The sequence below is a fragment of the Acanthopagrus latus genome, chromosome 20, assembly GCF_904848185.1.
Source record: "Acanthopagrus latus isolate v.2019 chromosome 20, fAcaLat1.1, whole genome shotgun sequence".
NCBI lineage: Eukaryota > Metazoa > Chordata > Actinopteri > Spariformes > Sparidae > Acanthopagrus > Acanthopagrus latus.
The window spans coordinates 6,035,076-6,058,966 of NC_051058.1; the positions used below are offsets into that span (position 1 = coordinate 6,035,076).

Below are 23,891 nucleotides of genomic sequence, written 5' to 3' on the forward strand. Positions count from 1 at the left end.
CTTTTGATTTTCTTTTCCAACACCACCTCCTCTCTTCAAAAATGTCTAATTATAAGTCTCCTCTCCACCGGTGACGACAGTAAACTGAGGGGCAGCAGTACACTTCTCAAAGCCAGTCTCAGAATCTATTTATAAAGACGCATTGGAACAACTGGATCAAAGTCTGTACAGAGCAAATACTAATATAAACTCGGGAGGCGCAGGAAAGTCTGCCAGTTTGGATCCCTGGACTGGCAGAGAAGAGGTGGTCTGAGAGAGTGAATGAGCAGTGTGCTCCTCTGCTTCGCCGGCTCAACAGTGTGCCTCAGCTCCTCTGCAGAAGGCTGTGAATGTGTGTAATTGAATTGGGCAGCTACCAGATTCGCCTTTTTTTCCTTCTAACTCTATGAAGAGGACCCAGATTCATTCTCATAAAGACACATATGTTTATTCAGCTAAGTGGCAATTTCAGTGTCAGTGCAGGGAACTGTAGTTTTCAGGAGAGTAGAAAAACAATGTGAGCGCAGGTGTGGTGGGTGAGCGCGGTTTTATCTCAAACACTTGCGGAGTGCAATCACATCCCATGACATACAGGCGTAACGATGAATGAAATAACCGCGTGGAATGTCGAAGGGGTCCCTGATAGTAACAAACCCAGTCCCTTTTGACAAGTTTTTTCCTTGCCAAAAACTTTAACGATTTTGGTTCGGTGTGATCGCTCTGTTTGTCAGCCATGCATTTAGCAGCTTAAGAGCCAAATCTTTCCGTCGGGAGATGGTGAAGACCAGAACAGAGCCAAAAGTCATTGTGAACACTGGATTTTAACTCATCAGTTGCCCAGAGTGATGACTGCTAATGAATAGGCAAATATTTACAATTGCTTACTGGTCATATTAACTTTAGAGTCAATTTTAAGTATTTCCATTATTTTGGACAGTAAGGTGGTTGTTGCTGGTTGGAAGTGTTAAGGTTATCCTAGCAAAGCAACATACATGCTCAAATGTCAGTGATAGCTCCTCCGATAATAAGCCTTTGAGTCAAAAGTAGAGCCTGACCAATAATAACAATTCCGATAAATATCTTGGCAAATGTACATCTAATACACATTTTTTTTTCAGTAATCCCCAGTAAATACTTGAGTCACAGATATGTTACGAATGCAGTGTTTCCCACACATTCATTTATTTGTGGCGGTCTGCCACAAAATCAACATTGGCCGCCACATATTGATATTCTATTTTTGGAGCTGTGCGTTCCGTTCTCACTCACTCAAGACATCACCAGTCAGTGAGTAGCATGATGTTATCTACTCCGGTACAGTGGATGGTGGTGTGGTTTTTAGTCCACTGGTAAAAACAACAAAGAAGAAGGTAGAGGACTATTTAAAGCAGTTGGATTAACCTCAACTTCCTCTGCAAGAAGACGTTTGGCCTCATCGTCAAGATCAAGCCCCTGCAAAAGGCGCCAGGCCTTGAAGGCAGTTTTTTTTTTTAAATTACATCGCAATGTGATGCACTGGGGACTTATTCCTAAAAGCTAACATTGTGAAAGACGCATCTGTACGATAAACGGTAATAAAATCCTCACAACCCCCGCTAATTGACTCATTTTACTCTCAGAATTTGAGTTGAGAATAAACTTTTTTTTTTTTATAATGTTGTATTATATGTTATATTGGTTGGACTCTAATGAGAGCATGAGTTAAACAAAATTGTTCACAAAATAAACATTTACAGTGCATCACAATCACACCTCTATCTAAATCTAAATTTTGACAAGGAACCAAAGAAAGAAAGAAAGATAAAGCACATTTATTTCAACTGGAAATGTCACTTACATAAACAGATATTTGAATTAAAATATGAGTACGTACTGCTATGGTGGGTGTGAAATGCTCAGATTGAATCATACTGACATTTGGCTATTGAAAAAAATAAGAAGAAATGGAAAAAAAAACATGACTTGTACATTCAGGTTGTTACATCCTCTCTACACAATACTCTGCCGTGAAAGGTTGCTCTGGCTCTGACATCACTAACTATGCCCTCATGTTGTGTGCTGCCAGTAATTTGCTTCTGATAGAAAGAAATCCGTTCTCCATGTGAAATCCTTTGTGTCGAACAGATAAACACTTCACCCGTGACTTGCTCCAGTGGAGCTGTTCTATGGCCTTCAGCCGAGGACTGCGATTGAACTGGAAAGCTTACAATTCTGAGCGCACTGAGCTGTGAGGATGTGAAGCAAAGCAATGCGGGGCCAACCTGCCCTGAATGAACACCAACTAAAAATCCATCTTTAAATTGGTCACCACATGCAGATTTAGGCTACGGCTCGGAGCTGTGGAACATCTGAACCTTCCTCATCCCCCAGCTGAGGACGACAATCAGCCCCGAAGCTCGAAAAAAAGCCAGAAAAATCCATCTGCCAGCCAAACGAGCAGAATCTGGTCGAAGCAGTTTCCACACATTCACTGCTCTGCACGGTTGTCACAGTTACTGGTCCATAACAACAGTCTCCTGGGAACCCAACGAGCACTTGTGGAGTCACGTGATGTAACGGAAAAATGGTAAAAACCGAGCTGACCAAGACGCCTCTGTGGCTACCTTTGTCAACTGCACTTCCGTCTCCAGGTCCTCAGGTCAACTGGATCACCTCACAACCTACACATCCAGGTCACATCACATAACAAGAATAATTTACTAAGCTCCAAAAACGGGGACAAAGTAAATGTAAATGAAACCCACAGCAGGAGGGATTAGGGATGAAGGGAAAAGGAGTCAGAATGATCACTTACGTGAGCCTGGAGAATATGTGGCTTTGACTTTGTACTGTTCCTGGCCGTGTTGTCCCGTGGCAGCTTATTAGCACGAGCGCGTTTCATCATTTTGCTTATTCATGAATACTGAAGTGCGTCTGCATATGGCTTATTTTCAGCCCACACCGCAGGAGGAGAGCAGCGGTGTGCTGCAGACTGACAGGAAGCTTTTGACACAGATGATAATGATGCTGATGATCCATTGTGGACGTTTATTTGTTTGCTTAATGGTTTTCGAGTCAAGTTTGGCTGTGAAGTTCTGGGAAAGAGCTAGATCAATCTGAAAGAAAATACTAATCTGATAGATAAAGAATTCTAGACCCTATGAAGCCGCTAGTGTCATGTCTGAAGCTACCGTTAGCTCAAGCGGTGCAGAACTGTAGCAGATTTAGGGTATGTCAGTCACATACCACTATATCTATAATAAATTAATTAAACACCACTTTCATATGATATTTCAAGATGACTGAGTAATAGTTTACTACTATTGATAAAAATACAGACAACAGAGCCTAGGAGGATAATGGGAAATCGTCTTTAGGGGTACTACTGGCAGCTACAGGCGTTTAGCTATGTGACTTGGTGAATTATTCACCATGTAAACATACACCCACATAGATATTCAAGAAAAAAAAAAATCAGCCATTGTCAGCTGAAGTAGTTATGTACTACGTGAAGAGTGTCTAGACTGTATTCCTGACCAATCTAATGTGGAAAATGCGCTTTTCTCAAAAAACACAAACACACACCTGTAGTTTAATTTGTAATCACTTGAATAAAACAAAAATCACAGACGGACACTTCCCTCACATTGCTCATTTCTCCACGGTGTACTTCCTCCGATCGACGCATGCCTTGAGCAGGACCCCGAACCCAAAGTTGCTCCTACTGGTTAGGCCGGCACCAGTGAAACTCTCCACTAATGTGATCCTCCTACCAAATGTGTACTCGGCACACAAAACTGAATACAAAACCTGTGTTGTGAGTGTTGGCTTCCAACTACTACATGTAAGTATACTGACAAGTCGGCGCTCTTCCTCATCTTCATCTCAGAGTGCCTGTTTTTTCCTCACCCCGCGCTGACGACAGACTACACAGTGTTACACAAACTGACAACGCTCATACATTCCCCGTACGTCAAGACGGCTGCGTTGTGAGTATATTCCGGTATAATCAGGTCATAAACAACTGTGCGGAGCGCCAAACTTACGCCGACATGCAACATGAATGTACAGCGAGGCCCTGAAGATGTCAATGATTCATCCTCCGCTAACAAATAAACCAGCTCGACGGCATAGAGCCGATGACAGAGGAGCATTTCCTCCGAGTCCAGATGAGCGCATGAGATAACGTCTGTGTGTGTTTGAATAAGAGCCTGGCTCTGAGCCTGTTCATGTTTGTGTGTGGATGTCTGTGCATGCATTATGTAGACTACCTTTCAGCCTTTCCATGTTGTGGACAGAAAAAATAAAAATAAAATAAAAATTCCCTTCGGAGTACCTGTGCATCATTGCTACGGCAACCAGTGTTGTACAGCGCGGTCGGTGGTGAATTACAAAGCGGTCAGTCAAGCATAACTAAATTTATAAAGAAATCCGTTGATAGCTTCTGCCTGTGTCGGCGGGAGATTGAGATTCACAGCTAGGAAAAAAAAAAAAAAAAAAAAAAGGCGTTCGGGGATCGATGGACGACGTCTGGGAGCCTGAAGTGTCACCGAGGGACCGTAATCATCATCAGTCCTCTGCTGACTGATTATAGTCTGTCGATCAGGAGATTGGGGCTGTGCGTCCTAACAGGCACGGAGCTGTGCACTACCGCAGGTCGAACTGGCTTGACGGGCACTTGTTATGTACCACACAGTCAAGCTGCTCCCACAGCAGCTCACTAGGGTTGAGACCTGGTTTATAGGCAGAACACCAGCTGATTGCTTCTTCACTCATTCGTAGCTGTGCTTTGGGTCATCGTCCTGTTGTGGGAAGAAGCTGGCCCCAAATCAGGCGCCGTCCGCAGAGGGGTACGGTGTTGCAAAATGGAGTCATAGCCTTTCTACAAATCTGCCACTCTAACACCACCAGAGTCCACCCACACCATCGCATTCCCTCCACCGCGCTGGGCAGAGGGCATCGAGCACTCCTCCAGCATCTTTTCATTTGTTCTGCCTCTCACAAATGTTCATCTAAGACAACTCTTTCCGGTCCGTTTCTGTTACTTGCAATTTTGATGCATGGAATAGCCTTCTTTTTTTTTTTTTTAACACATTTCTAAGTGACCCCAGACTTTAGAGCAGCATAGCACCTGTACAAAAGGCAAAGAAATGCAGATGAACACACATGCAGGTTCAGGTAAAGGCACGCAGTTGAGTTAACACTTGATTTACTTTCATCTTGATGGGACAAGAAGGGATATGTGGAAACGGTTATTTAAGCAGAATGCCCGTGCCAAAAATATAATTGAAAAGAGAAAAAAAACCCAAAAACCTAATTAACTGATTTAATTACTGAGACCACGGCCAGATTAAGTGGCTTTTATCTCACACCAGTCATGTTGCCAGCTCTGAAAGCGTTTCCCTTGAACACTGTTGCTTCTCAGTCTTGCAAATCAGGCGTAAGTCTCATAAGCTTGATATTCGCCGCGACATTTAAGCCTTGAAACCGTTCACTGAGAAGCCACCGTGGCCAGCAGCCAGACTCATCAAGGAGCTATGGTGCCGTTCCAGTTTGGATGATGACAACAACAGGCAACTGAGTCTAATGCCTCTGAAATTCCCTGTAGATAAACGACTGAACTACACCAAGTGTTGTAAACCTCGAGTAATTGGGGCCTCTTTTTTGCCTCAATATTTTTAGCAATCGATTTTAATGAGATTAAGTTCAGTAGAAGTGTGGCGGTTTCTGATCATTCCCCGAGCAGCCTGTCACAAAATGTTATCTTCGACAAAGAGGACAAGCATGTGGAAACTGATCTATGTATTATCCTTTCACTCCTTCCACCATCTGCCTTCACCACACACTCAGAGAACGGCTCGGTTTGCTCTGGAGGAACAGCAACTCCTTCAAGGTTTGCACAGCAAAACAATGAAGGAGAATTGAACTCACTGCAGCTCACAGAGTAGAAACATAAAATAAAGTCCTACTTCTCTCATTTCTAATCAAACAATTTGGGTGAGCAGATTAGATGGAATGTGACATTTCTAGATCAGGCGCCATGCGTGTGGTTTGACGAGCAGATGTAAACCCAGGCTGTATTTTGCTTTCTCATCACAAAACTTGATTCTTGATTCTGTCGGTCGTTAGCGACGGTGACAATAAATACATATGATATTTCCCCCGTGCCATCAACGCAGGTTTTGCAAAAGACTTCTTCCTTTTTGGTGCCATAAATCAATCCGGCAATTTTTGCTCCATATCCAACCCAGTGTAAGGGAAAAGTATTCAGATTATTATGATGTGATTTTTTTTTGCAATGTATAAATGTATGTTTAATGCAAATCTACTGTTGTTTAAAGGAACACGCAGCTCATGTTCATATTAGTGCCCTACAGACACATCCGCCTAAATTGACCTATCACATATATATCAAGTATATGTTATCTGATATGAGATTATAATGCAGAAAAAGATGCTCGGGATGATTTGTAATAATTAAATCCCCAGTTTAGTTTACTGTTTCAGTGCACTGATGACATGTCAGACACTAGATGGCTTTTTATTGGATGACATATCGACTTTTTCCACTCCTGGTACCAGTCGGGCTGTTTTTCAAATATCGCTAATGTCAATGTGCCAGACTTCAAATTTCTGTCCTGACCATGTTATTGCAGTAACCAAAAACAATAAAAATACGAAAAAAATAAATAAATAAAAACAACCCCGGCTGCATTCAAGATCTGGCTTGTTAAAATGTTTCAAATGTGACACGTGAAAATGTAGGTTATGTTACTCAAGTCAGCTGTTTTCCCCCAGATGTTCTTGCTAGCAGAGTTAGGTGCTCATGGTCACACACAGCAGTAAAGGATAAAGAATAAATCCAATACGCGAACCGTGTCACATGGCAATTAGCTGTGAAAGGGTAGTGAGGGTGGTCAGCATTATCCTCCTGTCATGCTCTGGCAGACTGTCGCTCCTTCTGGGCCACACACACACACACACACACACACACAACTGCATGCGTCAGTGCGAGCCGATTTTGTTTAATGATCAACCAGTCCGGCGCTGCGTCTCGTCATTTAAAGCAGAGTGAATAGGTGGCGACATGGGAACAGAAATCTCATCGTCACTGCCGACAAGTTTCTCCCCTGAACAGACAGAAGAAAGGAGAGTTGCTGATTTCCGATGCATCATTCCATCTCGTCAGTAGCAATATAAATCACCTAGAAAAAAAATAAATTTGGCTGAAGCGAAGGTTACGCTTTACCCCCCTTAAAAACTTTTTTTTCCCCGCCTCCGACAGGTGCTGACTCCTACTCCTCATTATCTCAAGAGTAAAAGGTCACACCGCCGCACATTACTGACGGTGCGAAAGAAGCAGGTTCTTTAACGCTTAGCACCGAGCTGACGGGTGAAATATATCAACTTTCGGCTAAATAGGTGAAATTTTTACAGCACATCTTTTTCAGCACTCCTGTCCCAGTATCTGCCCGCATGCTGCTATCTAAACAAAAAAAAATAGACAGAAAGGCTGCAGCACTTTAGTCTGCAAGAAAATATCCCATCAGGATGAAAGCGCATTTGTTTCCCACAAAGCCGAGCGATTGGGCAATTTGGCCAATGTGTGATAACGAGCCTGTTCTTTTCCCCCACTGATATGATTTTCTCTTGTCAGAACTTTGCAGCTTTAGCTTTTCACACTGCCCACAAACAGATACAAAATAAGACCAAGTAACGCAACAACATAAGGAAGAACAAACTGAAGGTGCCACGTGCAAGAACTGGCCGAAGGCAGCATACCACCGGAGTAGCCACTAACAACTGTTAGCTCGGTTAGCCACAAAGACAGAGGTCAAGGTTAGGCGCTTGAGCACTGGGGTAGTGCTGTTGTTGTTTACATAGCTAGAACTGGAGCTTCGGGGGCTAGCTCGTTAGCATGCTACCTTCAGTAGATAAATACCTGCAACACAGGTGTAGACGTTTTGACATAAAATTCTTACATACTGTGGCTTTAACTTTAGAAAACAAAGGTTACACTTGCATCCTGATTCATCAACATTTTTTTCCGCCCAACAGCTTAGGCAACAAAGTGGCACAAATCTCTTGATGTTGACTTTGTGACATATCAATGACTGCATCTGCGTATATAAATACATATATCTCAACTCGGATGAAAAGACTCCCATTCAATTAAGCACAGAGTCGAGGCGACCTCTGCCTTCTGTCAGACGAAAATCCGCTTCCAAAGATTAATTACATCTCTTCAAATATCACCGAGCAGTGTGAAATAAAGACACCGACTGAGCTTTCGGGATATTTGCCCTCTGATCATACACCCGTGAGACCAAAATCATCCATGTGTAGCCAGAAGATAACCGGCTACAGCAGTTATTTCTAACATTATAAGATACGCTGACTGATCAAATAACCAGAGTTATTCAAAGTAGAAGGATACAAGAAAAGTAGTTAATGGCTTGCACATTTAAAAATTCAGTGATAGGAGTTCTTTTATTGTTCACACCATGCACTTGTGTACTTTTAAAAGAAACACGGGACGTTGCAGCACCCTGCCGCACTGCACAAGGATTTAGCGGTGGGGTTGTTAGCTCAAACTTTCTCATTAAAAGTTCTGAGAACACAGACACCATGATCATCCATGTGTCCTTGTAAGACAACAAGCTCGAGTGCTCACTGCTAACATTTTAACACAATCTGATAACCCTCCTCTACTAAACACTGGTAAAGTAAAGGCAGCTTGTTAATGGCACATACATTGAAGCAGATGTGCGAAATCAAATCACAGGACTTGGACTGCAGTCAGACTCAAGTCAATTTAACGGCTTTAGACTCTGCAAAGTCATAAAAGCCTAAAAGTGCTTGTACTTGAGCTGTGACACCACCGAGCCTTTTGACTTGATAATACGTGTTACCTTCCCCAAAGCTTAATGGTTAAAATGTATGTTATTTAAAAAGTGTACACTGAACCAATGATTTCATTTAATGTTAACACTATCAACGGCAAATCAACCGTTAATTCCCAAGATCCAACCCACCCAACAGCATCCAATCATGTCACAGGAGAGAGCCATGCAGAACAAACGTTATTTTTATTGAGCGCCAGTTGGAAAGAATGACACCAAAGATCATTTTGTTTGTCTGCACACACTTTGCAGTGGTCAACATAAGTCATTAAAAATGGGTTAGGGTAAAGAGTTATAGAAGAAGATGATGCGATAACTTCTACAAGAAAAAGTTGCACAGAGAAAAAAGAATCTGTCGTGGCATCACATTTGGTCAGTGGTGCATTAAGACTTATATAGGATTGTAAAATGTTAATGATTAGGACTAAGGACCGGGACTTTCAGTTGCACGCATCTTTTCACGTTTCAGTAACACAGGGGCTTGCTCAAGGTAGGTAACTTACCAAAGCGCACCAAGTGTAGGGAAGTGTAGAGAAGAGGCTTTAGCTATTTAAAAATAGCATCGTCACGTAACAACCACTACACAAGCCTTCAGCAGTGGAGCGCTAGATCCAGTTTGCTCATTTTTTTGGAATAATACTATTCTCCAAAATCATTACAAGTGCACACTCAAGTGTTAAGCATGCAGATTGTTTTTGTACGTCTACACACATAATGTTGTATAATAAGTACGCTGACAAAGCACACTCATTTCAAAAGACAGCAAAAAAGTGTACTTTTTTCAGCCTCCACAGATAAAGTCGCTAAAAATAAAACTCTTTGAACAAACAGATCTCCAGACATTAAAAACATACATACATAGCAGGAAATCAAAGGGAAGCAAGACTGAGTGAGCACTGTGTGTGTGTGTGTGTGTGTGTGTGTGTGTGTGTGTGTGTGTGTGTGTGTGTGTGTGTGCACGAAAATGTGAGTTTCTTTAAGAGTTTCTAAACTTTCTAATCTGAGAACAGCTCGTCCTCACTTTTTCTGAAAAAAAGATGTATAACAAGGTCAGTTTAAAGGTTGTCAAGGAATCACTCTGCTTCTTGGGGAAAATTTACTTTTTTTGCCAAAACTTAAATGTTCGTGAAGACCAATACCAATCTCATACATTCGGGCAAAATTGGAAGCTATAGCTTGACATTTAGTTATCTTAGCTTCTCTAAAAGACTGAAACAGAGAGGAACAGCTCTGTCCAAAAGGTAACAAATCTGTCTACCAGCACCTCTAAAGGTCTTTAATGCAGATCTTATCTCGTTGTCCCTGTGCAGCTTCGTCTAGCAACTTCCTGGATAAGGACATTTTTTCACCCCAGGTTTTGTACAGGTTTAAAAAAAAAAAAAAAAAGAAAAAAACAAGCAATATATAACACTTTCAGAGTTGCTGCTGGGTAGATTATTTAACCTTTTGTTACACATTTTGGTCGGAGAGAGGCTAGCTTTTTATGCTAAGCTAAGTGAGCTGTAGTTCTAGTTTCATGTTTAGCTTACACACACCAGCATCAATCTCTTCATTTGACTTTCGGCAAGAGAGTGAATAGCCAAAACGTGTGTTTCCCAAAATGTCAAACTAAAGAATGTGTTAAAGGATGAGTTCACACCAAAATAAAATGTACTCATTATCTACCTATCTGCACCCCTGACAGCCATTTCAGATCTGGGTGCATGCTAATGCTAACACTTTAGCTTAGCAGCTATAGTGAAGATGTGGGTGTCTAAGTGCTGACCTTTCAAGACAATATGGGGTCTCTGTGCTGCTGGAGACTTGGAATATGCCAGACAGGCTGCATTGAGCGGTTTTCTGCTTTCTTTAAACAAGTCCCCATCTGCTTCATTTGTTCAGGAGAATGCTGCTACACTGTTTTTTTTTTTTGCTGTGAAGCTCCAGAAATCTTTTGTGGAATACTAAGACTCACCTGACTTTATATCAACATGAGGGTGAGTAGTTCATGAGCTAATTTTTATTTTGTTGGTTAACTAAGCCTTTAAGGTTAGGGTAAGGGCTGCTGGGGTTGACATGGTTAGAGACGAGGCATGAAATCAAACAGGCGAGAACAAATGTGGGTGCCGGTGTGGGTGCACAATGGGCCAGTCGGCAAATGTGAATCATAATCATTTTTAAGAGAAAAAGACAAAGCAACTGTGTGATTACAGTGATTCGATAAATTATTCATCAAGCTAATGCGCTCAACCGTCAACCTTTACTACGAAGGAAGACAGTCATGGTGTAGGAGTGATAATGAGGGCAGAAACACACGAAGCACATTGCACCGATAGCTTCCAATAAAATTTAATGAAGTGACATTTCAGAGATTTTTCACTCGGCTGTGTCACGCGAAACAATCAAAGCCTTTTGATCCGGAAGCTGTGAAACTTTTCGGGACGCGCGTGTTCTCTATCCTGTTGGTCTGTGGAAGTGATAATGACCAATTCTTCCTGCTGCAAAGACTTTTCTCCCCCACGAACGCAGATAAAAGACATGTTTTTTTTCTATTTTTACCTCCATCGCCTTTGGTCCTTTCCTGTGAAAAGACCTTTTTTCCTCAGTCTGAATTACTGTTGCGCTGCTGTATCCAGTGACACTGTCCTGTTTGCCTGTCGCTGCTGCACGAGAGCAGCATGTGTTTTCGAAGTCGCTCGCTTGCTTGGTACATCCTGTTTAATGGACTTCTACTTCTTCCTATAGGGTGCTTACGGGTATCAACTCTCGTCAGATTCCAGGGCAAACCTCTAATAACACTGAACGATTTTTATGCAGTGTGTTCCTGTTAACATAACACACCGCAGCGCTTCCTAATTGCGCTCTGGATGTCAATTAACACACACCCTCAGACATCCTGCTGGGCTGCGACGAGACAGTGTGCTTTCAACTTGCACACTGTTTCCTGCTATTGGTTTTAATGTACTCAAGTTGAACCTTTTTTCTACTTTCACACTTGTCCTACTGTAAGTCGCTGTCAACGACAGCATCTGTGAAACCCGGGGTTGAGAACGCCTCGGAGGAGGAGGTTTGTCCAAACAGCTGTGTCAGGTTCTGCAGTTAGAGGGATCTCGCTTCAGGGAGCGACAAGACAGCGGATGACTGAAAGGGTCACTGCTTCCAGCCTGCCGCCGTGACACTGAAAACGTGGCTGTTTTTCACCGACGCCGTAGCTCTCGTCTTAAATCTCCCCCAGGGCACAAAAGGCAGAAAATGGGTTAGACATTAGCAGTAAAAAATAAATAATAAGGAGGAATTAGAACATCGATAAATATCCTGCGTTTAAATTACCTTTTAAATTGAGCTCGATTCAGCTCAAACGTGTTGTGTCTCATGGGGGAGATCTGGGGTTAGATAGGGTTCAAACGCAGAGACTTATCGTAAAGAGAGGCAACACATCCACTTTTTAAACACTCGGTCGTCATAGCAGCAAAAATCGCGTCTTATCCTCACGTCTTCCAGTCGCCGTGGCCTTTCAGTCTATGCTCAGTATGGAGGCAAGAAGCTGCATCTCTGATATGTCAGAAACTGAAATTGCCTTGGCAATGTACGTAAACGCGACCAGACGACTAGTCATAGCCGGTCTGGCTATGCCGAGGTTACGTACGTGGTGGGTGCTTTCGCGTCAGCCACACTCTGCATAGCACATTCCCTGTAAGCGTTTCCCTACCACGAGGAAACCAGGGCCAGATGGTGAAATTAGCCCAGCTGATTAGCACTGATTGAACATGATGAGCAGAGACTACGTAACGTATTTTCACAGGCATGTTGTTACAGTCGAGGTGCTACATTTTGTGTCACATTACATGTCGACTCCATTCGGGACACATTTACATGTAAGGGCATTTAGCAGACGCTTTCGTCCAAAGCGAATTTTAGCAATTCAAACATTCATACACTGATGGCGGTACACTACAACATGCAGCGAACCAGTAACCTTACGATAGCAAGACACTGGCTCTACCCCTAGGACGCCTTGTGCGTGCTTTTAAAACTGGTCGTATGGAAAGTCAGCCAAAAACGCCATTTTTAAAGAAATACATACATTAGCTTAGCCTTATTAGCTTGCTTCAGCTAGTCACATCTGCCGGCGACAAGCCTCGTCTCAGCTGGTGGAAGCAACAACTACTCTCCAGCTAGAACAGAGATCTTAGTACAAGTTCAGAAGTGACTACAAAGTGGTAAATCTACCGTCATAATCACTGTGAGCTGCATATGTGCCACGTGAGGGCACAAAAGCTTAGTGAGGGTCAGTAACGCATGCCAAGGTTTTACAATTCTCAGTTGCCTTGAGCGTCGGCTGAGGGCCAATAAAAAAAACCTGAAGCTGGCGAGAGCAGCAGCAATGAAAACATCCGAAAAACTTCATTTTCGACTTTTCTAAAAAGCGCGTCTGGGTGTGTGCGCTTACCCTGAAGTCGATGCCAACAGTGGAGATGAAGCTGCCGGCTAGAAAAGCCCCGTCTTTGAAGCGAACCAGCAGACAGGTCTTCCCGACGCCTGAATCCCCGACCAGCATCACCTGAGACACAGACAGAGAAGGTGGACCGGCTTGGATGATACAAGTCAAGGCCTTACGTGTTTGTGTTCTGAAAGGTGGCCGAGTTTTGGAAGGGAAGGGAAAAACAGCTGAAAACTTATCTACAAATACACAGGAGTCTATAGGCAATGCAACAAACAAACACACACACACACACACACACACACACACACACAGACACACACACACTAACCAAACTGCCATCTACAGAGGAAACAGAGCGTAACACTCGCTCCGGTGGGAGAGAGCAGATTGCGCAGACCAATGGGACAAAGAGAGGTGGGACCAACAGTGTGTTTGTTTCCCTGCTTCCCCATCAGACAACACAAACGGCTCACTTTGACACCATTCTATGTTTGCGTGTCTATCTATCACTGCTGTTCTAATGCAATGCTTTTACATTCTTTCAGCCGCATTATACTCTCACATGAACGGTCACTGCATTCACTCGGCAGGACACTGAACTGTTACAACTCTGCTCACTATACAAAAGTCAAAGAGCAGTGATGTTGGCAGGCCGGTCGGAGAAACAGCTGTTAACCAGGGCGCAAAAAAAAAAAAATTAGCACCAGCTGCCACCCACAAGATGACAATTTAAATTTGCATATGCTCAGCACAGATTATCATTAGTCTCTATCATCTCCATTGCACCCTTTCTTACACTTGCTTTACAGCCAGCGGGGCTGCCTCCGACGATTATCTTTAATTCATCTGACAATTTATTTTCATTTCTTTTTAATCAAATGAGTCATGAGTCAGCAAAAAGCTGAAAAAGCAGGGTGATAAATACAAAGTCATGTCATGTCGTGCTTGTTGAAAGCTGAAAAAATCCGAAGGCGGTAAATATAAACTGGTAAACAGCAAAGAATTGCAGCACAGCGTTGTGAAAAAGCTGGGACCAGTGTGGGTACATGTGATTCATGCCCGCCATACACTCCCCAGGGAGGAGAGAGAAGAGGTCCAGGGTGAGGGGTCACGCTAATCTTGACTGGATTCCGAGGCTGCGGTTGGCTGATGTTTGGCAGCAGGAATTAGGATTAGGATTGAATGGACGAAATAGGAGTCGGGCTGGCCAAGCAGTGAGAAATCAAGAGACTGTTGTGCCAACAACTTTAAAGAGACCCATCTCCACCACACCATCAAGCGTAAAGATGTTGCAATTAGCCGTTTTTATACTGGGCAGCATGCTGCCAATTTGGCCGTCCTTTTTGCGGCTAGGTCTGTTGTGATCCACCAATTTGACGCCTCAGAGGATACCCTTATTTCCACCTCCATTCCTATGTAAATCTGAGGCGTCGATGTGCCGGCAATTGCGTGAGATGGGCGGAGGTGTCGATGACGTGCACCGTTGTGCGACCCACAGCCGGGGAGTTTTAAAACCAGGAAACAGCTGATGACAGCAGTCAGTGCATCACTTCATCCGCGGACGTCAAGATGAGCAACTGGACAGCCAGGAGATGCTAGCGTCTCCTCGGTCTCTGTAGCTGTCTTCGTTGTCCGCTTGTTGGTGTAGCGGCAAGCTACTTACAGTCGCTACTTTCACATTAAAAGCCCCCCGCTAAGGTCACAGTGCTAAACTCCAATGGGGTGCAGTGTAAAACTCTTATTTTGAAGACAAATTCAACCTGCTTCACTGTTCACGCGCAACTTCGTGCTTCACATGTCACGTCACATGTTCACTCCTACCCCAGTGGCTTTTTGGAAAAGATGAAATATTACAACTCCTTTTTAGAAAGACATGGCAGCACGTTGCCGCCTTTACCTTGCTGCAGGTGCGCGACCTTTTCTTATCTAAACTTATCTAAAAGGGGCTATGTGTGCCAGTGAGTCCACACTGCAGAAATCCCTGTGTCATTTTGAAATAATCCCTCACTTTGACAATCGTGCAAATTCAGTAGTTCAGAAACACTGCCAGGATCAGAGCATTGCTTCCCAGTAAACATCCGGAAACTGTTGCATTCATAACCAGTCGATTAGATTGTCGTAATTCCCTCTCCCGCCTCCAGCTCATCCAAAAACTCCGCTGCCGAAAATGAGGGCGATCAAACTCGGTGTCGTCCTTTAAATCACTTTTGTAAACCCATTTGTTTAAAAAAAATTGCCTTTTGGTGATTTTATCTGCTTTATTACCGCGTGCTCTACTCTCTCATGTGGCTTGATGTCACTTGTTTGGCTTTGTGAAGCACTTTGTAGCCGCTTTTTTTTTTCATTAACGGCACTCTGAGTGAAGTTTATTAGTTTCGTTATTATCAACTTTACATCTGTTTCTTAAAGTGCGGCAGGCTCGGATACACAAGTGGGCCGATGCGTCTGAGGACGTTTGCGTTAGCAGCCGGATATTTTGTCATTATGTGCGCTGGTGCTAAACAAAAAGCCTCCTCCTGCGCTGCTGGTAATTGACCTCATACATAATAGAAAAACCCCTCCTCGCCCTCTCTTTTTCACATTACTGCGCCAGGCTATAGAGATCTACACACCCCACACACCACTTAATGTTTCTGCTGGCCAATATACTGGAGTTCCTAAACCTTTGCACTTGCAGGGACCACATTAGAGACACGGGAGGTTAGTGTATTGGACATGAGCTGCGAGATTAAACATGATACATTTACACAGCAGAGTGACAGATTCACCAACACGTGCACAACAGTCTGCATTATGCATTTGGGGACTTCTGTGGCACACAACGGTGAAATTAACATTTCTTTTTCAGCGAGCCTGCTCAGAGATCCTTTTGTCTTCGGCGCCAACTTCACCCGGATCACCAATGTTCCGTTGATGGGCAGCAGTGATGTTCTGGCCGGTTTTAATCGCCTGCTGCGAAGTCTTCCTGTCCTGGGGCCGAGCACCAAGCATGCCGGATTGCGACGTTCGCCAGTCAGGATGCTTTCTATCGCTCCTCTGTAAAAGCTCACCAGAACTTGCTGCAGGAGTTTAAGCCATCTTACAAGGTGCACTGTGATGTTGAATCCCAGGAACCTTGCACTGTTCATCCGCTCCACACATGCAGGCAGGGAACTGCATGCTGCCTTTTCTTTTTAATAAACATGCTCAGTGCAGTTTTAGCTCCCTTAATCAATAATAATCAGATCCTGAGTTAGAAGACTGAATTACTGAGTCAAAGCTGTGACGGCTCACAATTTCACGAATCAGACAGGTATCTGAGCCGGTGATATCAAATTCTAATGCAATGCTTTTACATTCTTTCAGCCGCATTATACTCTCACATGAACGGTCACTGCATTCACTCGGCAGGACACTGAACTGTTACAACTCTGCTCACTATACAAAAGTCAAAGAGCAGTGATGTTGGCAGGCCGGTCGGAGAAACAGCTGTTAACCAGGGCGCAAAAAAAAAAAAATTAGCACCAGCTGCCACCCACAAGATGACAATTTAAATTTGCATATGCTCAGCACAGATTATCATTAGTCTCTATCATCTCCATTGCACCCTTTCTTACACTTGCTTTACAGCCAGCGGGGCTGCCTCCGACGATTATCTTTAATTCATCTGACAATTTATTTTCATTTCTTTTTAATCAAATGAGTCATGAGTCAGCAAAAAGCTGAAAAAGCAGGGTGATAAATACAAAGTCATGTCATGTCGTGCTTGTTGAAAGCTGAAAAAATCCGAAGGCGGTAAATATAAACTGGTAAACAGCAAAGAATTGCAGCACAGCGTTGTGAAAAAGCTGGGACCAGTGTGGGTACATGTGATTCATGCCCGCCATACACTCCCCAGGGAGGAGAGAGAAGAGGTCCAGGGTGAGGGGTCACGCTAATCTTGACTGGATTCCGAGGCTGCGGTTGGCTGATGTTTGGCGGCAGGAATTAGGATTAGGATTGAATGGACGAAATAGGAGTCGGGCTGGCCAAGCAGTGAGAAATCAAGAGACTGTTGTGCCAACAACTTTAAAGAGACCCATCTCCACCACACCATCAAGCGTAAAGATGTTGCAATTAGCCGTTTTTATACTGGGCAGCATGCTGCCAATTTGGCCGTCCTTTTTGCGGCTAGGTCTGTTGTGATCCACCAATTTGACGCCTCAGAGGATACGCTTATTTCCACCTCCATTCCTATGTAAATCTGAGACGTCGATGTGCCGGCAATTGCATGAGATGGGCGGAGGTGTCGATGACGTGCACCGTTGTGCGACCCACAGCCGGGGAGTTTTAAAACCAGGAAACAGCTGATGACAGCAGTCAGTACATCACTTCATCCGCGGACATCAAGATGAGCAACTGGACAGCCAGGAGATGCTAGCGTCTCCTCGGTCTCTGTAGCTGTCTTCGTTGTCCGCTTGTTGGTGTAGCGGCAAGCTACTTACAGTCGCTACTTTCACATTAAAAGCCCCCCGCTAAGGTCACAGTGCTAAACTCCAATGGGGTGCAGTGTAAAACTCTTATTTTGAAGACAAATTCAACCTGCTTCACTGTTCACGCGCAACTTCGTGCTTCACATGTCACGTCACATGTTCACTCCTACCCCAGTGGCTTTTTGGAAAAGATGAAATATTACAACTCCTTTTTAGAAAGACATGGCAGCACGTTGCCGCCTTTACCTTGCTGCAGGTGCGCGACCTTTTCTTATCTAAACTTATCTAAAAGGGGCTATGTGTGCCAGTGAGTCCACACTGCAGAAATCCCTGTGTCATTTTGAAATAATCCCTCACTTTGACAATCGTGCAAATTCAGTAGTTCAGAAACACTGCCAGGATCAGAGCATTGCTTCCCAGTAAACATCCGGAAACTGTTGCATTCATAACCAGTCGATTAGATTGTCGTAATTCCCTCTCCCGCCTCCAGCTCATCCAAAAACTCCGCTGCCGAAAATGAGGGCGATCAAACTCGGTGTCGTCCTTTAAATCACTTTTGTAAACCCATTTGTTTAAAAAAAATTGCCTTTTGGTGATTTTATCTGCTTTATTACCGCGTGCTCTACTCTCTCATGTGGCTTGATGTCTCTTGTTTGGCTTTGTGAAGCACTTTGTAGCCGCTTTTTTTTTTCATTAACGGCACTCTGAGTGAAGTTTATTAGTTTCGTTATTATCAACTTTACATCTGTTTCTTAAAGTGCGGCAGGCTCGGATACACAAGTGGGCCGATGCGTCTGAGGACGTTTGCGTTAGCAGCCGGATATTTTGTCATTATGTGCGCTGGTGCTAAACAAAAAGCCTCCTCCTGCGCTGCTGGTAATTGACCTCATACATAATAGAAAAACCCCTCCTCGCCCTCTCTTTTTCACATTACTGCGCCAGGCTATAGAGATCTACACACCCCACACACCACTTAATGTTTCTGCTGGCCAATATACTGGAGTTCCTAAACCTTTGCACTTGCAGGGACCACATTAGAGACACGGGAGGTTAGTGTATTGGACATGAGCTGCGAGATTAAACATGATACATTTACACAGCAGAGTGACAGATTCACCAACACGTGCACAACAGTCTGCATTATGCATTTGGGGACTTCTGTGGCACACAACGGTGAAATTAACATTTCTTTTTCAGCGAGCCTGCTCAGAGATCCTTTTGTCTTCGGCGCCAACTTCACCCGGATCACCAATGTTCCGTTGATGGGCAGCAGTGATGTTCTGGCCGGTTTTAATCGCCTGCTGCGAAGTCTTCCTGTCCTGGGGCCGAGCACCAAGCATGCCGGATTGCGATGTTCCCCAGTCAGGATGCTTTCTAGCGCTCCTCTGTAAAAGCTCACCAGAACTTGCTGCAGGAGTTTAAGCCATCTTACAAGGTGCACTGTGATGTTGAATCCCAGGAACCTTGCACTGTTCATCCGCTCCACACATGCAGGCAGGGAACTGCATGCTGCCTTTTCTTTTTAATAAACATGCTCAGTGCAGTTTTAGCTCCCTTAATCAATAATAATCAGATCCTGAGTTAGAAGACTGAATTACTGAGTCAAAGCTGTGACGGCTCACAATTTCACGAATCAGACAGGTATCTGAGCCGGTGATATCAAATTCTAAATAAAGGCGTAATGCATAACTTTTTTTTATGATATTTTTATTTTCTTTGCTTGGCAGAAATTGCCGAGCGCCTCCAAAAACCCAACCAAGCACACCTTCGTTTTCTGAAGACAGGTGTTTTCCAGCACGAGTCATCCTGCTTTCCTGGAATTCTCACACTGGTTTTCTCATCAAATCTCGCACACAAGAAATAAGACATGAAAGCAGACACAGGGCAGCATCACATGGCATCCCGCTCAGGTTACACTTTTAAGGTGTTTTTTTTAATCATTATTCTTATTTGCTGATCCGACCCTCACACCTGCGCTCTCTAGTAATTAATGGCTTGATTGAAAAAATGAAAAATAAAAAAAATCTCTCTCTCTGAACTCTGCGCTCACCTTGAAGGCGATGTCATAAAACTCCCCGCTGTTGCTGAGGGACGGTCTGCTGGGATAGACGAGTCCGGAGGACGGAGCGGCGGCGGCGGCCAGACCTTTCCCCGTCCTCCCGCTGCTCGGCGACGCCTTCGGGCTCTTGGAGCCAGCCTTGCCCTTCACTGCCCTCTTCCTGGACATGGCTCCGATGACCTGTTCACCTCGGAGCAACTGGGATAACAATAAATTAAAAAAAACAATAAATAATAATAATAATAACTGACTGAGAGAGTGGGGGAGACTGAGTTTTTCTTCCGATACTTTTCCGCGTGGAGTTGTGGTCGAGGCGAGAGAAGTTCACCTGCGCGTCAAAACCATGACTGTGCGTAAAGCGCAAATTGGAGACGGTTCGATGGATGAAGGAGAAAAAAAAAGTGTCTGTAAAGCGAGACAGCTGTCGTCCCGGCGGAGCAGCTGTGTGACTGTTAATCTGAGGTCTGGTTCACAATGTAAACAGCTCTCTCTCCTCCCTCCCTCGTATCGCGGCGCTGGGAGCGCACGGAGGAACGGCTGTTTCCGTGCGTGTTCGGAGAAAATCCACCCTAAAACGGAAATCACGTGCATATGTGAAGACATCCGTCCATACCTACAAGCGCAGTCTCTCTGGGGTTAAACTTAGAGCAGTCATTTAGGTATACATTTGTTAATGATGACTGAAAAGATGAGTTGGTACAGACTGAGCTTTAAAGCCGTTTGATTTTTTTTTTCTTTTCTTTTTCTTTTTCTTTTTTGTAGCAGACATGAGATGCAAATCCTACTTTAGGGTGTATTTTTCTTTTAAAGGTGCAGCTTGGTGTTGGCACCAAATCCGAGTTTGGGTTCCTGTGACAGCTTGTGATGCCGTTTTCCCCACAGACACTTTCAAAGGAAAGGTACAGCCTCACTGGAGAGCCCGGTGATATTCAGAGGGCTCCTTCCGGGTGAGGTGCGCAAAAGCAGCAGCCATTAAGTGTGAGACTGTGGGACTGTGGGACTGCTGGAGCGTGTTTTCATTGTGGCCAGCAGGTGCAGGATTGAGATAATGCAGCCGGGGCTGCACAGTCGCTCTAAAACCTGGAGAGGTCTGTGGTGAAATGAACTGCGGATTTAAGCATGGCTGTACTCCAAGAAAACAGCCGGGAAGTGTTAAGCTCGCAGTTAAATGCGCAAAAATGTCCGTTTTTGAGTGAATAGCAGGTGTCCATCTGCTTCTGTTGAGAATAAAACCTAAAGAAAACAAACAGCTTGGCAGTGACAGGGTGAGAGGCGGTGAAGCAGGACTAGTACAGTGAGGTTAGCGTTTTAAGTTACTGCAAACCGCAGATATGTTACATTTCTTCATTGATGGTCACTTGCTAGCAAGGAGGGAGACCATTGTTCAAGGCGGCACACAGCTGAACGACTGAATCGGCTGACTGCCAAAACGACATCAGTTACCAAAAGACCAAGTCCGTCGCAACGTACCCGAGACAGCTGAGCGCTTGAGGTTTGGTTGGGTTTTGGCAAAAAAAAAAAGGTACTTGGTTAGGTCTAGGAAAACATTATTGTCTCTTGTGTAACTTCAGTACTTATGGTTACAGGTATCACTTCAACTACGTAATGAGCGTAATAGAACCCGACTACGCCAGTATACTAACTCACTAACTAGTATACTGACTGGACACAACAGTGATCTAATGGGTCCTCCTTCACTGTAATAATTGCTGCAGCCACTAGAGGTCGTTGCCTCAATTACTTTTACAGTCCAAATTTAAAAGTGTTTTTTTTTTTTTTTTCCTCTGTGGAGAACATTGTATTAATTATACATGCAAGACCAGAGTGAGGTTTTTTTTTTATTATTATTATTATTCTTTTTACTTGCCTGAATCTAACCAGAGCTGTAGTACAGTGTTGCCACAATGAAAAAAGTTCCAACTTATCCCTGATTTTGCAGAAATGTACATTGCCAAACTTTTTTTTTTCCTCTGGCAAATGGGATCAAGTGAAGCCCAGTGACATCACAGCAACGTTAATGTTTTGCCTGATTTGGGTTCTGTGGGTTTGCGAGAAGGGGCTTCCATGGATTTGTGTTGTTCCAACACATGACTACCCAGTGAGATTGAGATGTGGGGAGTTTTGGAGGCCAGGTTTCGCTCTTTGCTGCGTCCCTGGGTCCATTCCTGAGCAACTTTTGAGGTACGTCTGGGAGAACTGTCCTGCTGGGGGGGGGGAGGTCAGTGTCATCAGTGAACTGAGCGGCAGTCGTGCTGAGGTGTGTCAAAGCACGTCCACTTGAGTACCAGGACCTCAAATTTCCCAGCAGAACATTGTAATGAGATGATCAGTGTTATTGACTTCACCTGTCAGTTATCGCCATACAACTTTTGACCTCTGGTGTTAAAAAAAAAATGGCCCCAAGTGATTTGACTGTTTTTTTTAAAGCATTTAATATACATTTTCAATCAATTCTGTGTTACACCGTCTTACTTCAGTCCAACCCATTACCACAAATGTTTCCCTTCGTTTTGGAATTTGGAACATTATTTTCTGACTGGTTGATGAATAAAAAACATACTGGCAGCAAAAGATTTAATTTGGGTTCAGAATGACCCCAGGACAAAACAAGGGTTTAATGTTTTGGCTGACTGGAGTATGTGGTACCTGAAAGAACTGTGGATATATGAATCTTTTTAGCCATCTGAGTACAGGCAAGTTCAAACTTGCGGTGGTATGAATGTCATGGTCTTGAATTAACGAAAAAGTTGTCACTTCCCTCAGTTCTTTTTTGCTTTTAATTTCACAAAAAATTCCCTTTTTTTCCCTTTAGATGATTTTAACTCATATGATTGTTACTGCCTGTAAAGCAACTGTGTGTTTGAAGAAGGTGTTTCTCTGAGAGACACCCTCTCCTCAGCCAGAGCTCAGGACAGTATCTTTAATTCTAGGATATGCGACGCTGTGGCGATACATGCTCCATAAAGCATTTTACATAACCACGAACAAAGGATGATCTGTCCACTGTGCCGGTGATTCACATGCTGAGGTATCTAGTGTGCTTTAATTCGCCCGGCAGCGGCCTGTTTTCTTCGTGACAGGATTTGCTGAGCATCTTCTGCAAGAATCAACTTTTTGTTAAGTTTCACACCTGCGAGCTGCCCAGTACAACCAGCAGCCAACATGACTGAGGCGATTCGCTCACTTCGACTGCCCAGCAGGGAATCAGACGGACAACCCACACCCCTTTTGGTCATAACCAGTCTTTAAGCGTTGCTGCCACCCCCACTTTCATATTATGTCAGAGGACAACAGGGAAAATGCCAAACCGGCGCTGAAACGATGAGACAGACACATGTCCCTGCTGTCTGTTACGCAAGCCGAGCACAATAAAGACGGATCGCCGGGCTGATCCGGCGGGCAAGCTGTAAGCTAACCATCAAAGTCACATAAAACTGCAAGAAAAGCTGCGAAAGCGATTCCTACGGGAAATTTATTAGTGGTCTGAAGGCGGGGGGGACACAACAAACAGGATGCAGATCCCTTTGATGAGGAGTCTATTAAAAACGCCCATGCTGGGCGAGTGGTGCATCGTCAAAACCAATGAGCTGCGAAAAACACAGGAGGAACACACGCACTCATCCAGCACTGATATTGTAAAAGAGTTTCTACATACAGCCACACCGACTGGATGAGCTGTTGCACTGTTTATTTACCCTCTGAGTGATTTGACACTCATGTATCACCAAAAACACTTACGGACCTACGTACTTCTGGTTCACAGGGGTTAAAGTTGAATAGATAAGCAAGGCGTTAAGAAATAGTCAGATGAGTAAAGAGTTTTGATAATTATTAGTGAATTAGATGTCCCACATTGTACTCATTTTATGATTCATGCTTGTGTTTGGGGTCCCTACATGCTCCAATGTTCCACACAAACATTGTTGTCCCCCTGCTGTCCGTTGCTGCAGCACCTCTATTCACCCCACGTCTGGACGCTCTGTTTTAGCGCCTGACTCTTCAACCCTTCACCACGCCAATCCATGTAACACACCCGCTGGCTTGTCCTTGCCCATTCAGCGACTCTAAATGCCTGCATCTTGTTAGCAAAAGCTGCT

At 44.0% G+C, this 23,891-nt stretch overlaps 1 protein-coding gene across 3 annotated transcripts in view; it reads right to left on the reverse strand.

Moving 5' to 3' along the window:
- The window catches only part of LOC119010000 (ras-related protein Rab-26), a 95,398-nt gene that overhangs the window by 70,731 nt on the left and 776 nt on the right, over positions 1-23,891 (reverse strand). The window contains exons 1-3 of one of the 3 annotated variants that reach the window (XM_037081803.1): positions 20,123-20,333; positions 19,786-19,992; positions 13,291-13,401 (exon numbers count right to left, since the gene is read on the reverse strand). In XM_037081803.1, coding sequence (XP_036937698.1) covers positions 13,291-13,401; positions 19,786-19,962 — 288 coding nt within the window. In that variant the 5' untranslated portion in view covers positions 19,963-19,992; positions 20,123-20,333. Of the gene's footprint in view, positions 1-13,290; positions 13,402-19,785; positions 19,993-20,082; positions 20,334-23,891 lie in introns of those variants that run through there. The other 2 variants (XM_037081802.1, XM_037081801.1) reach the window with 2 other exon arrangements.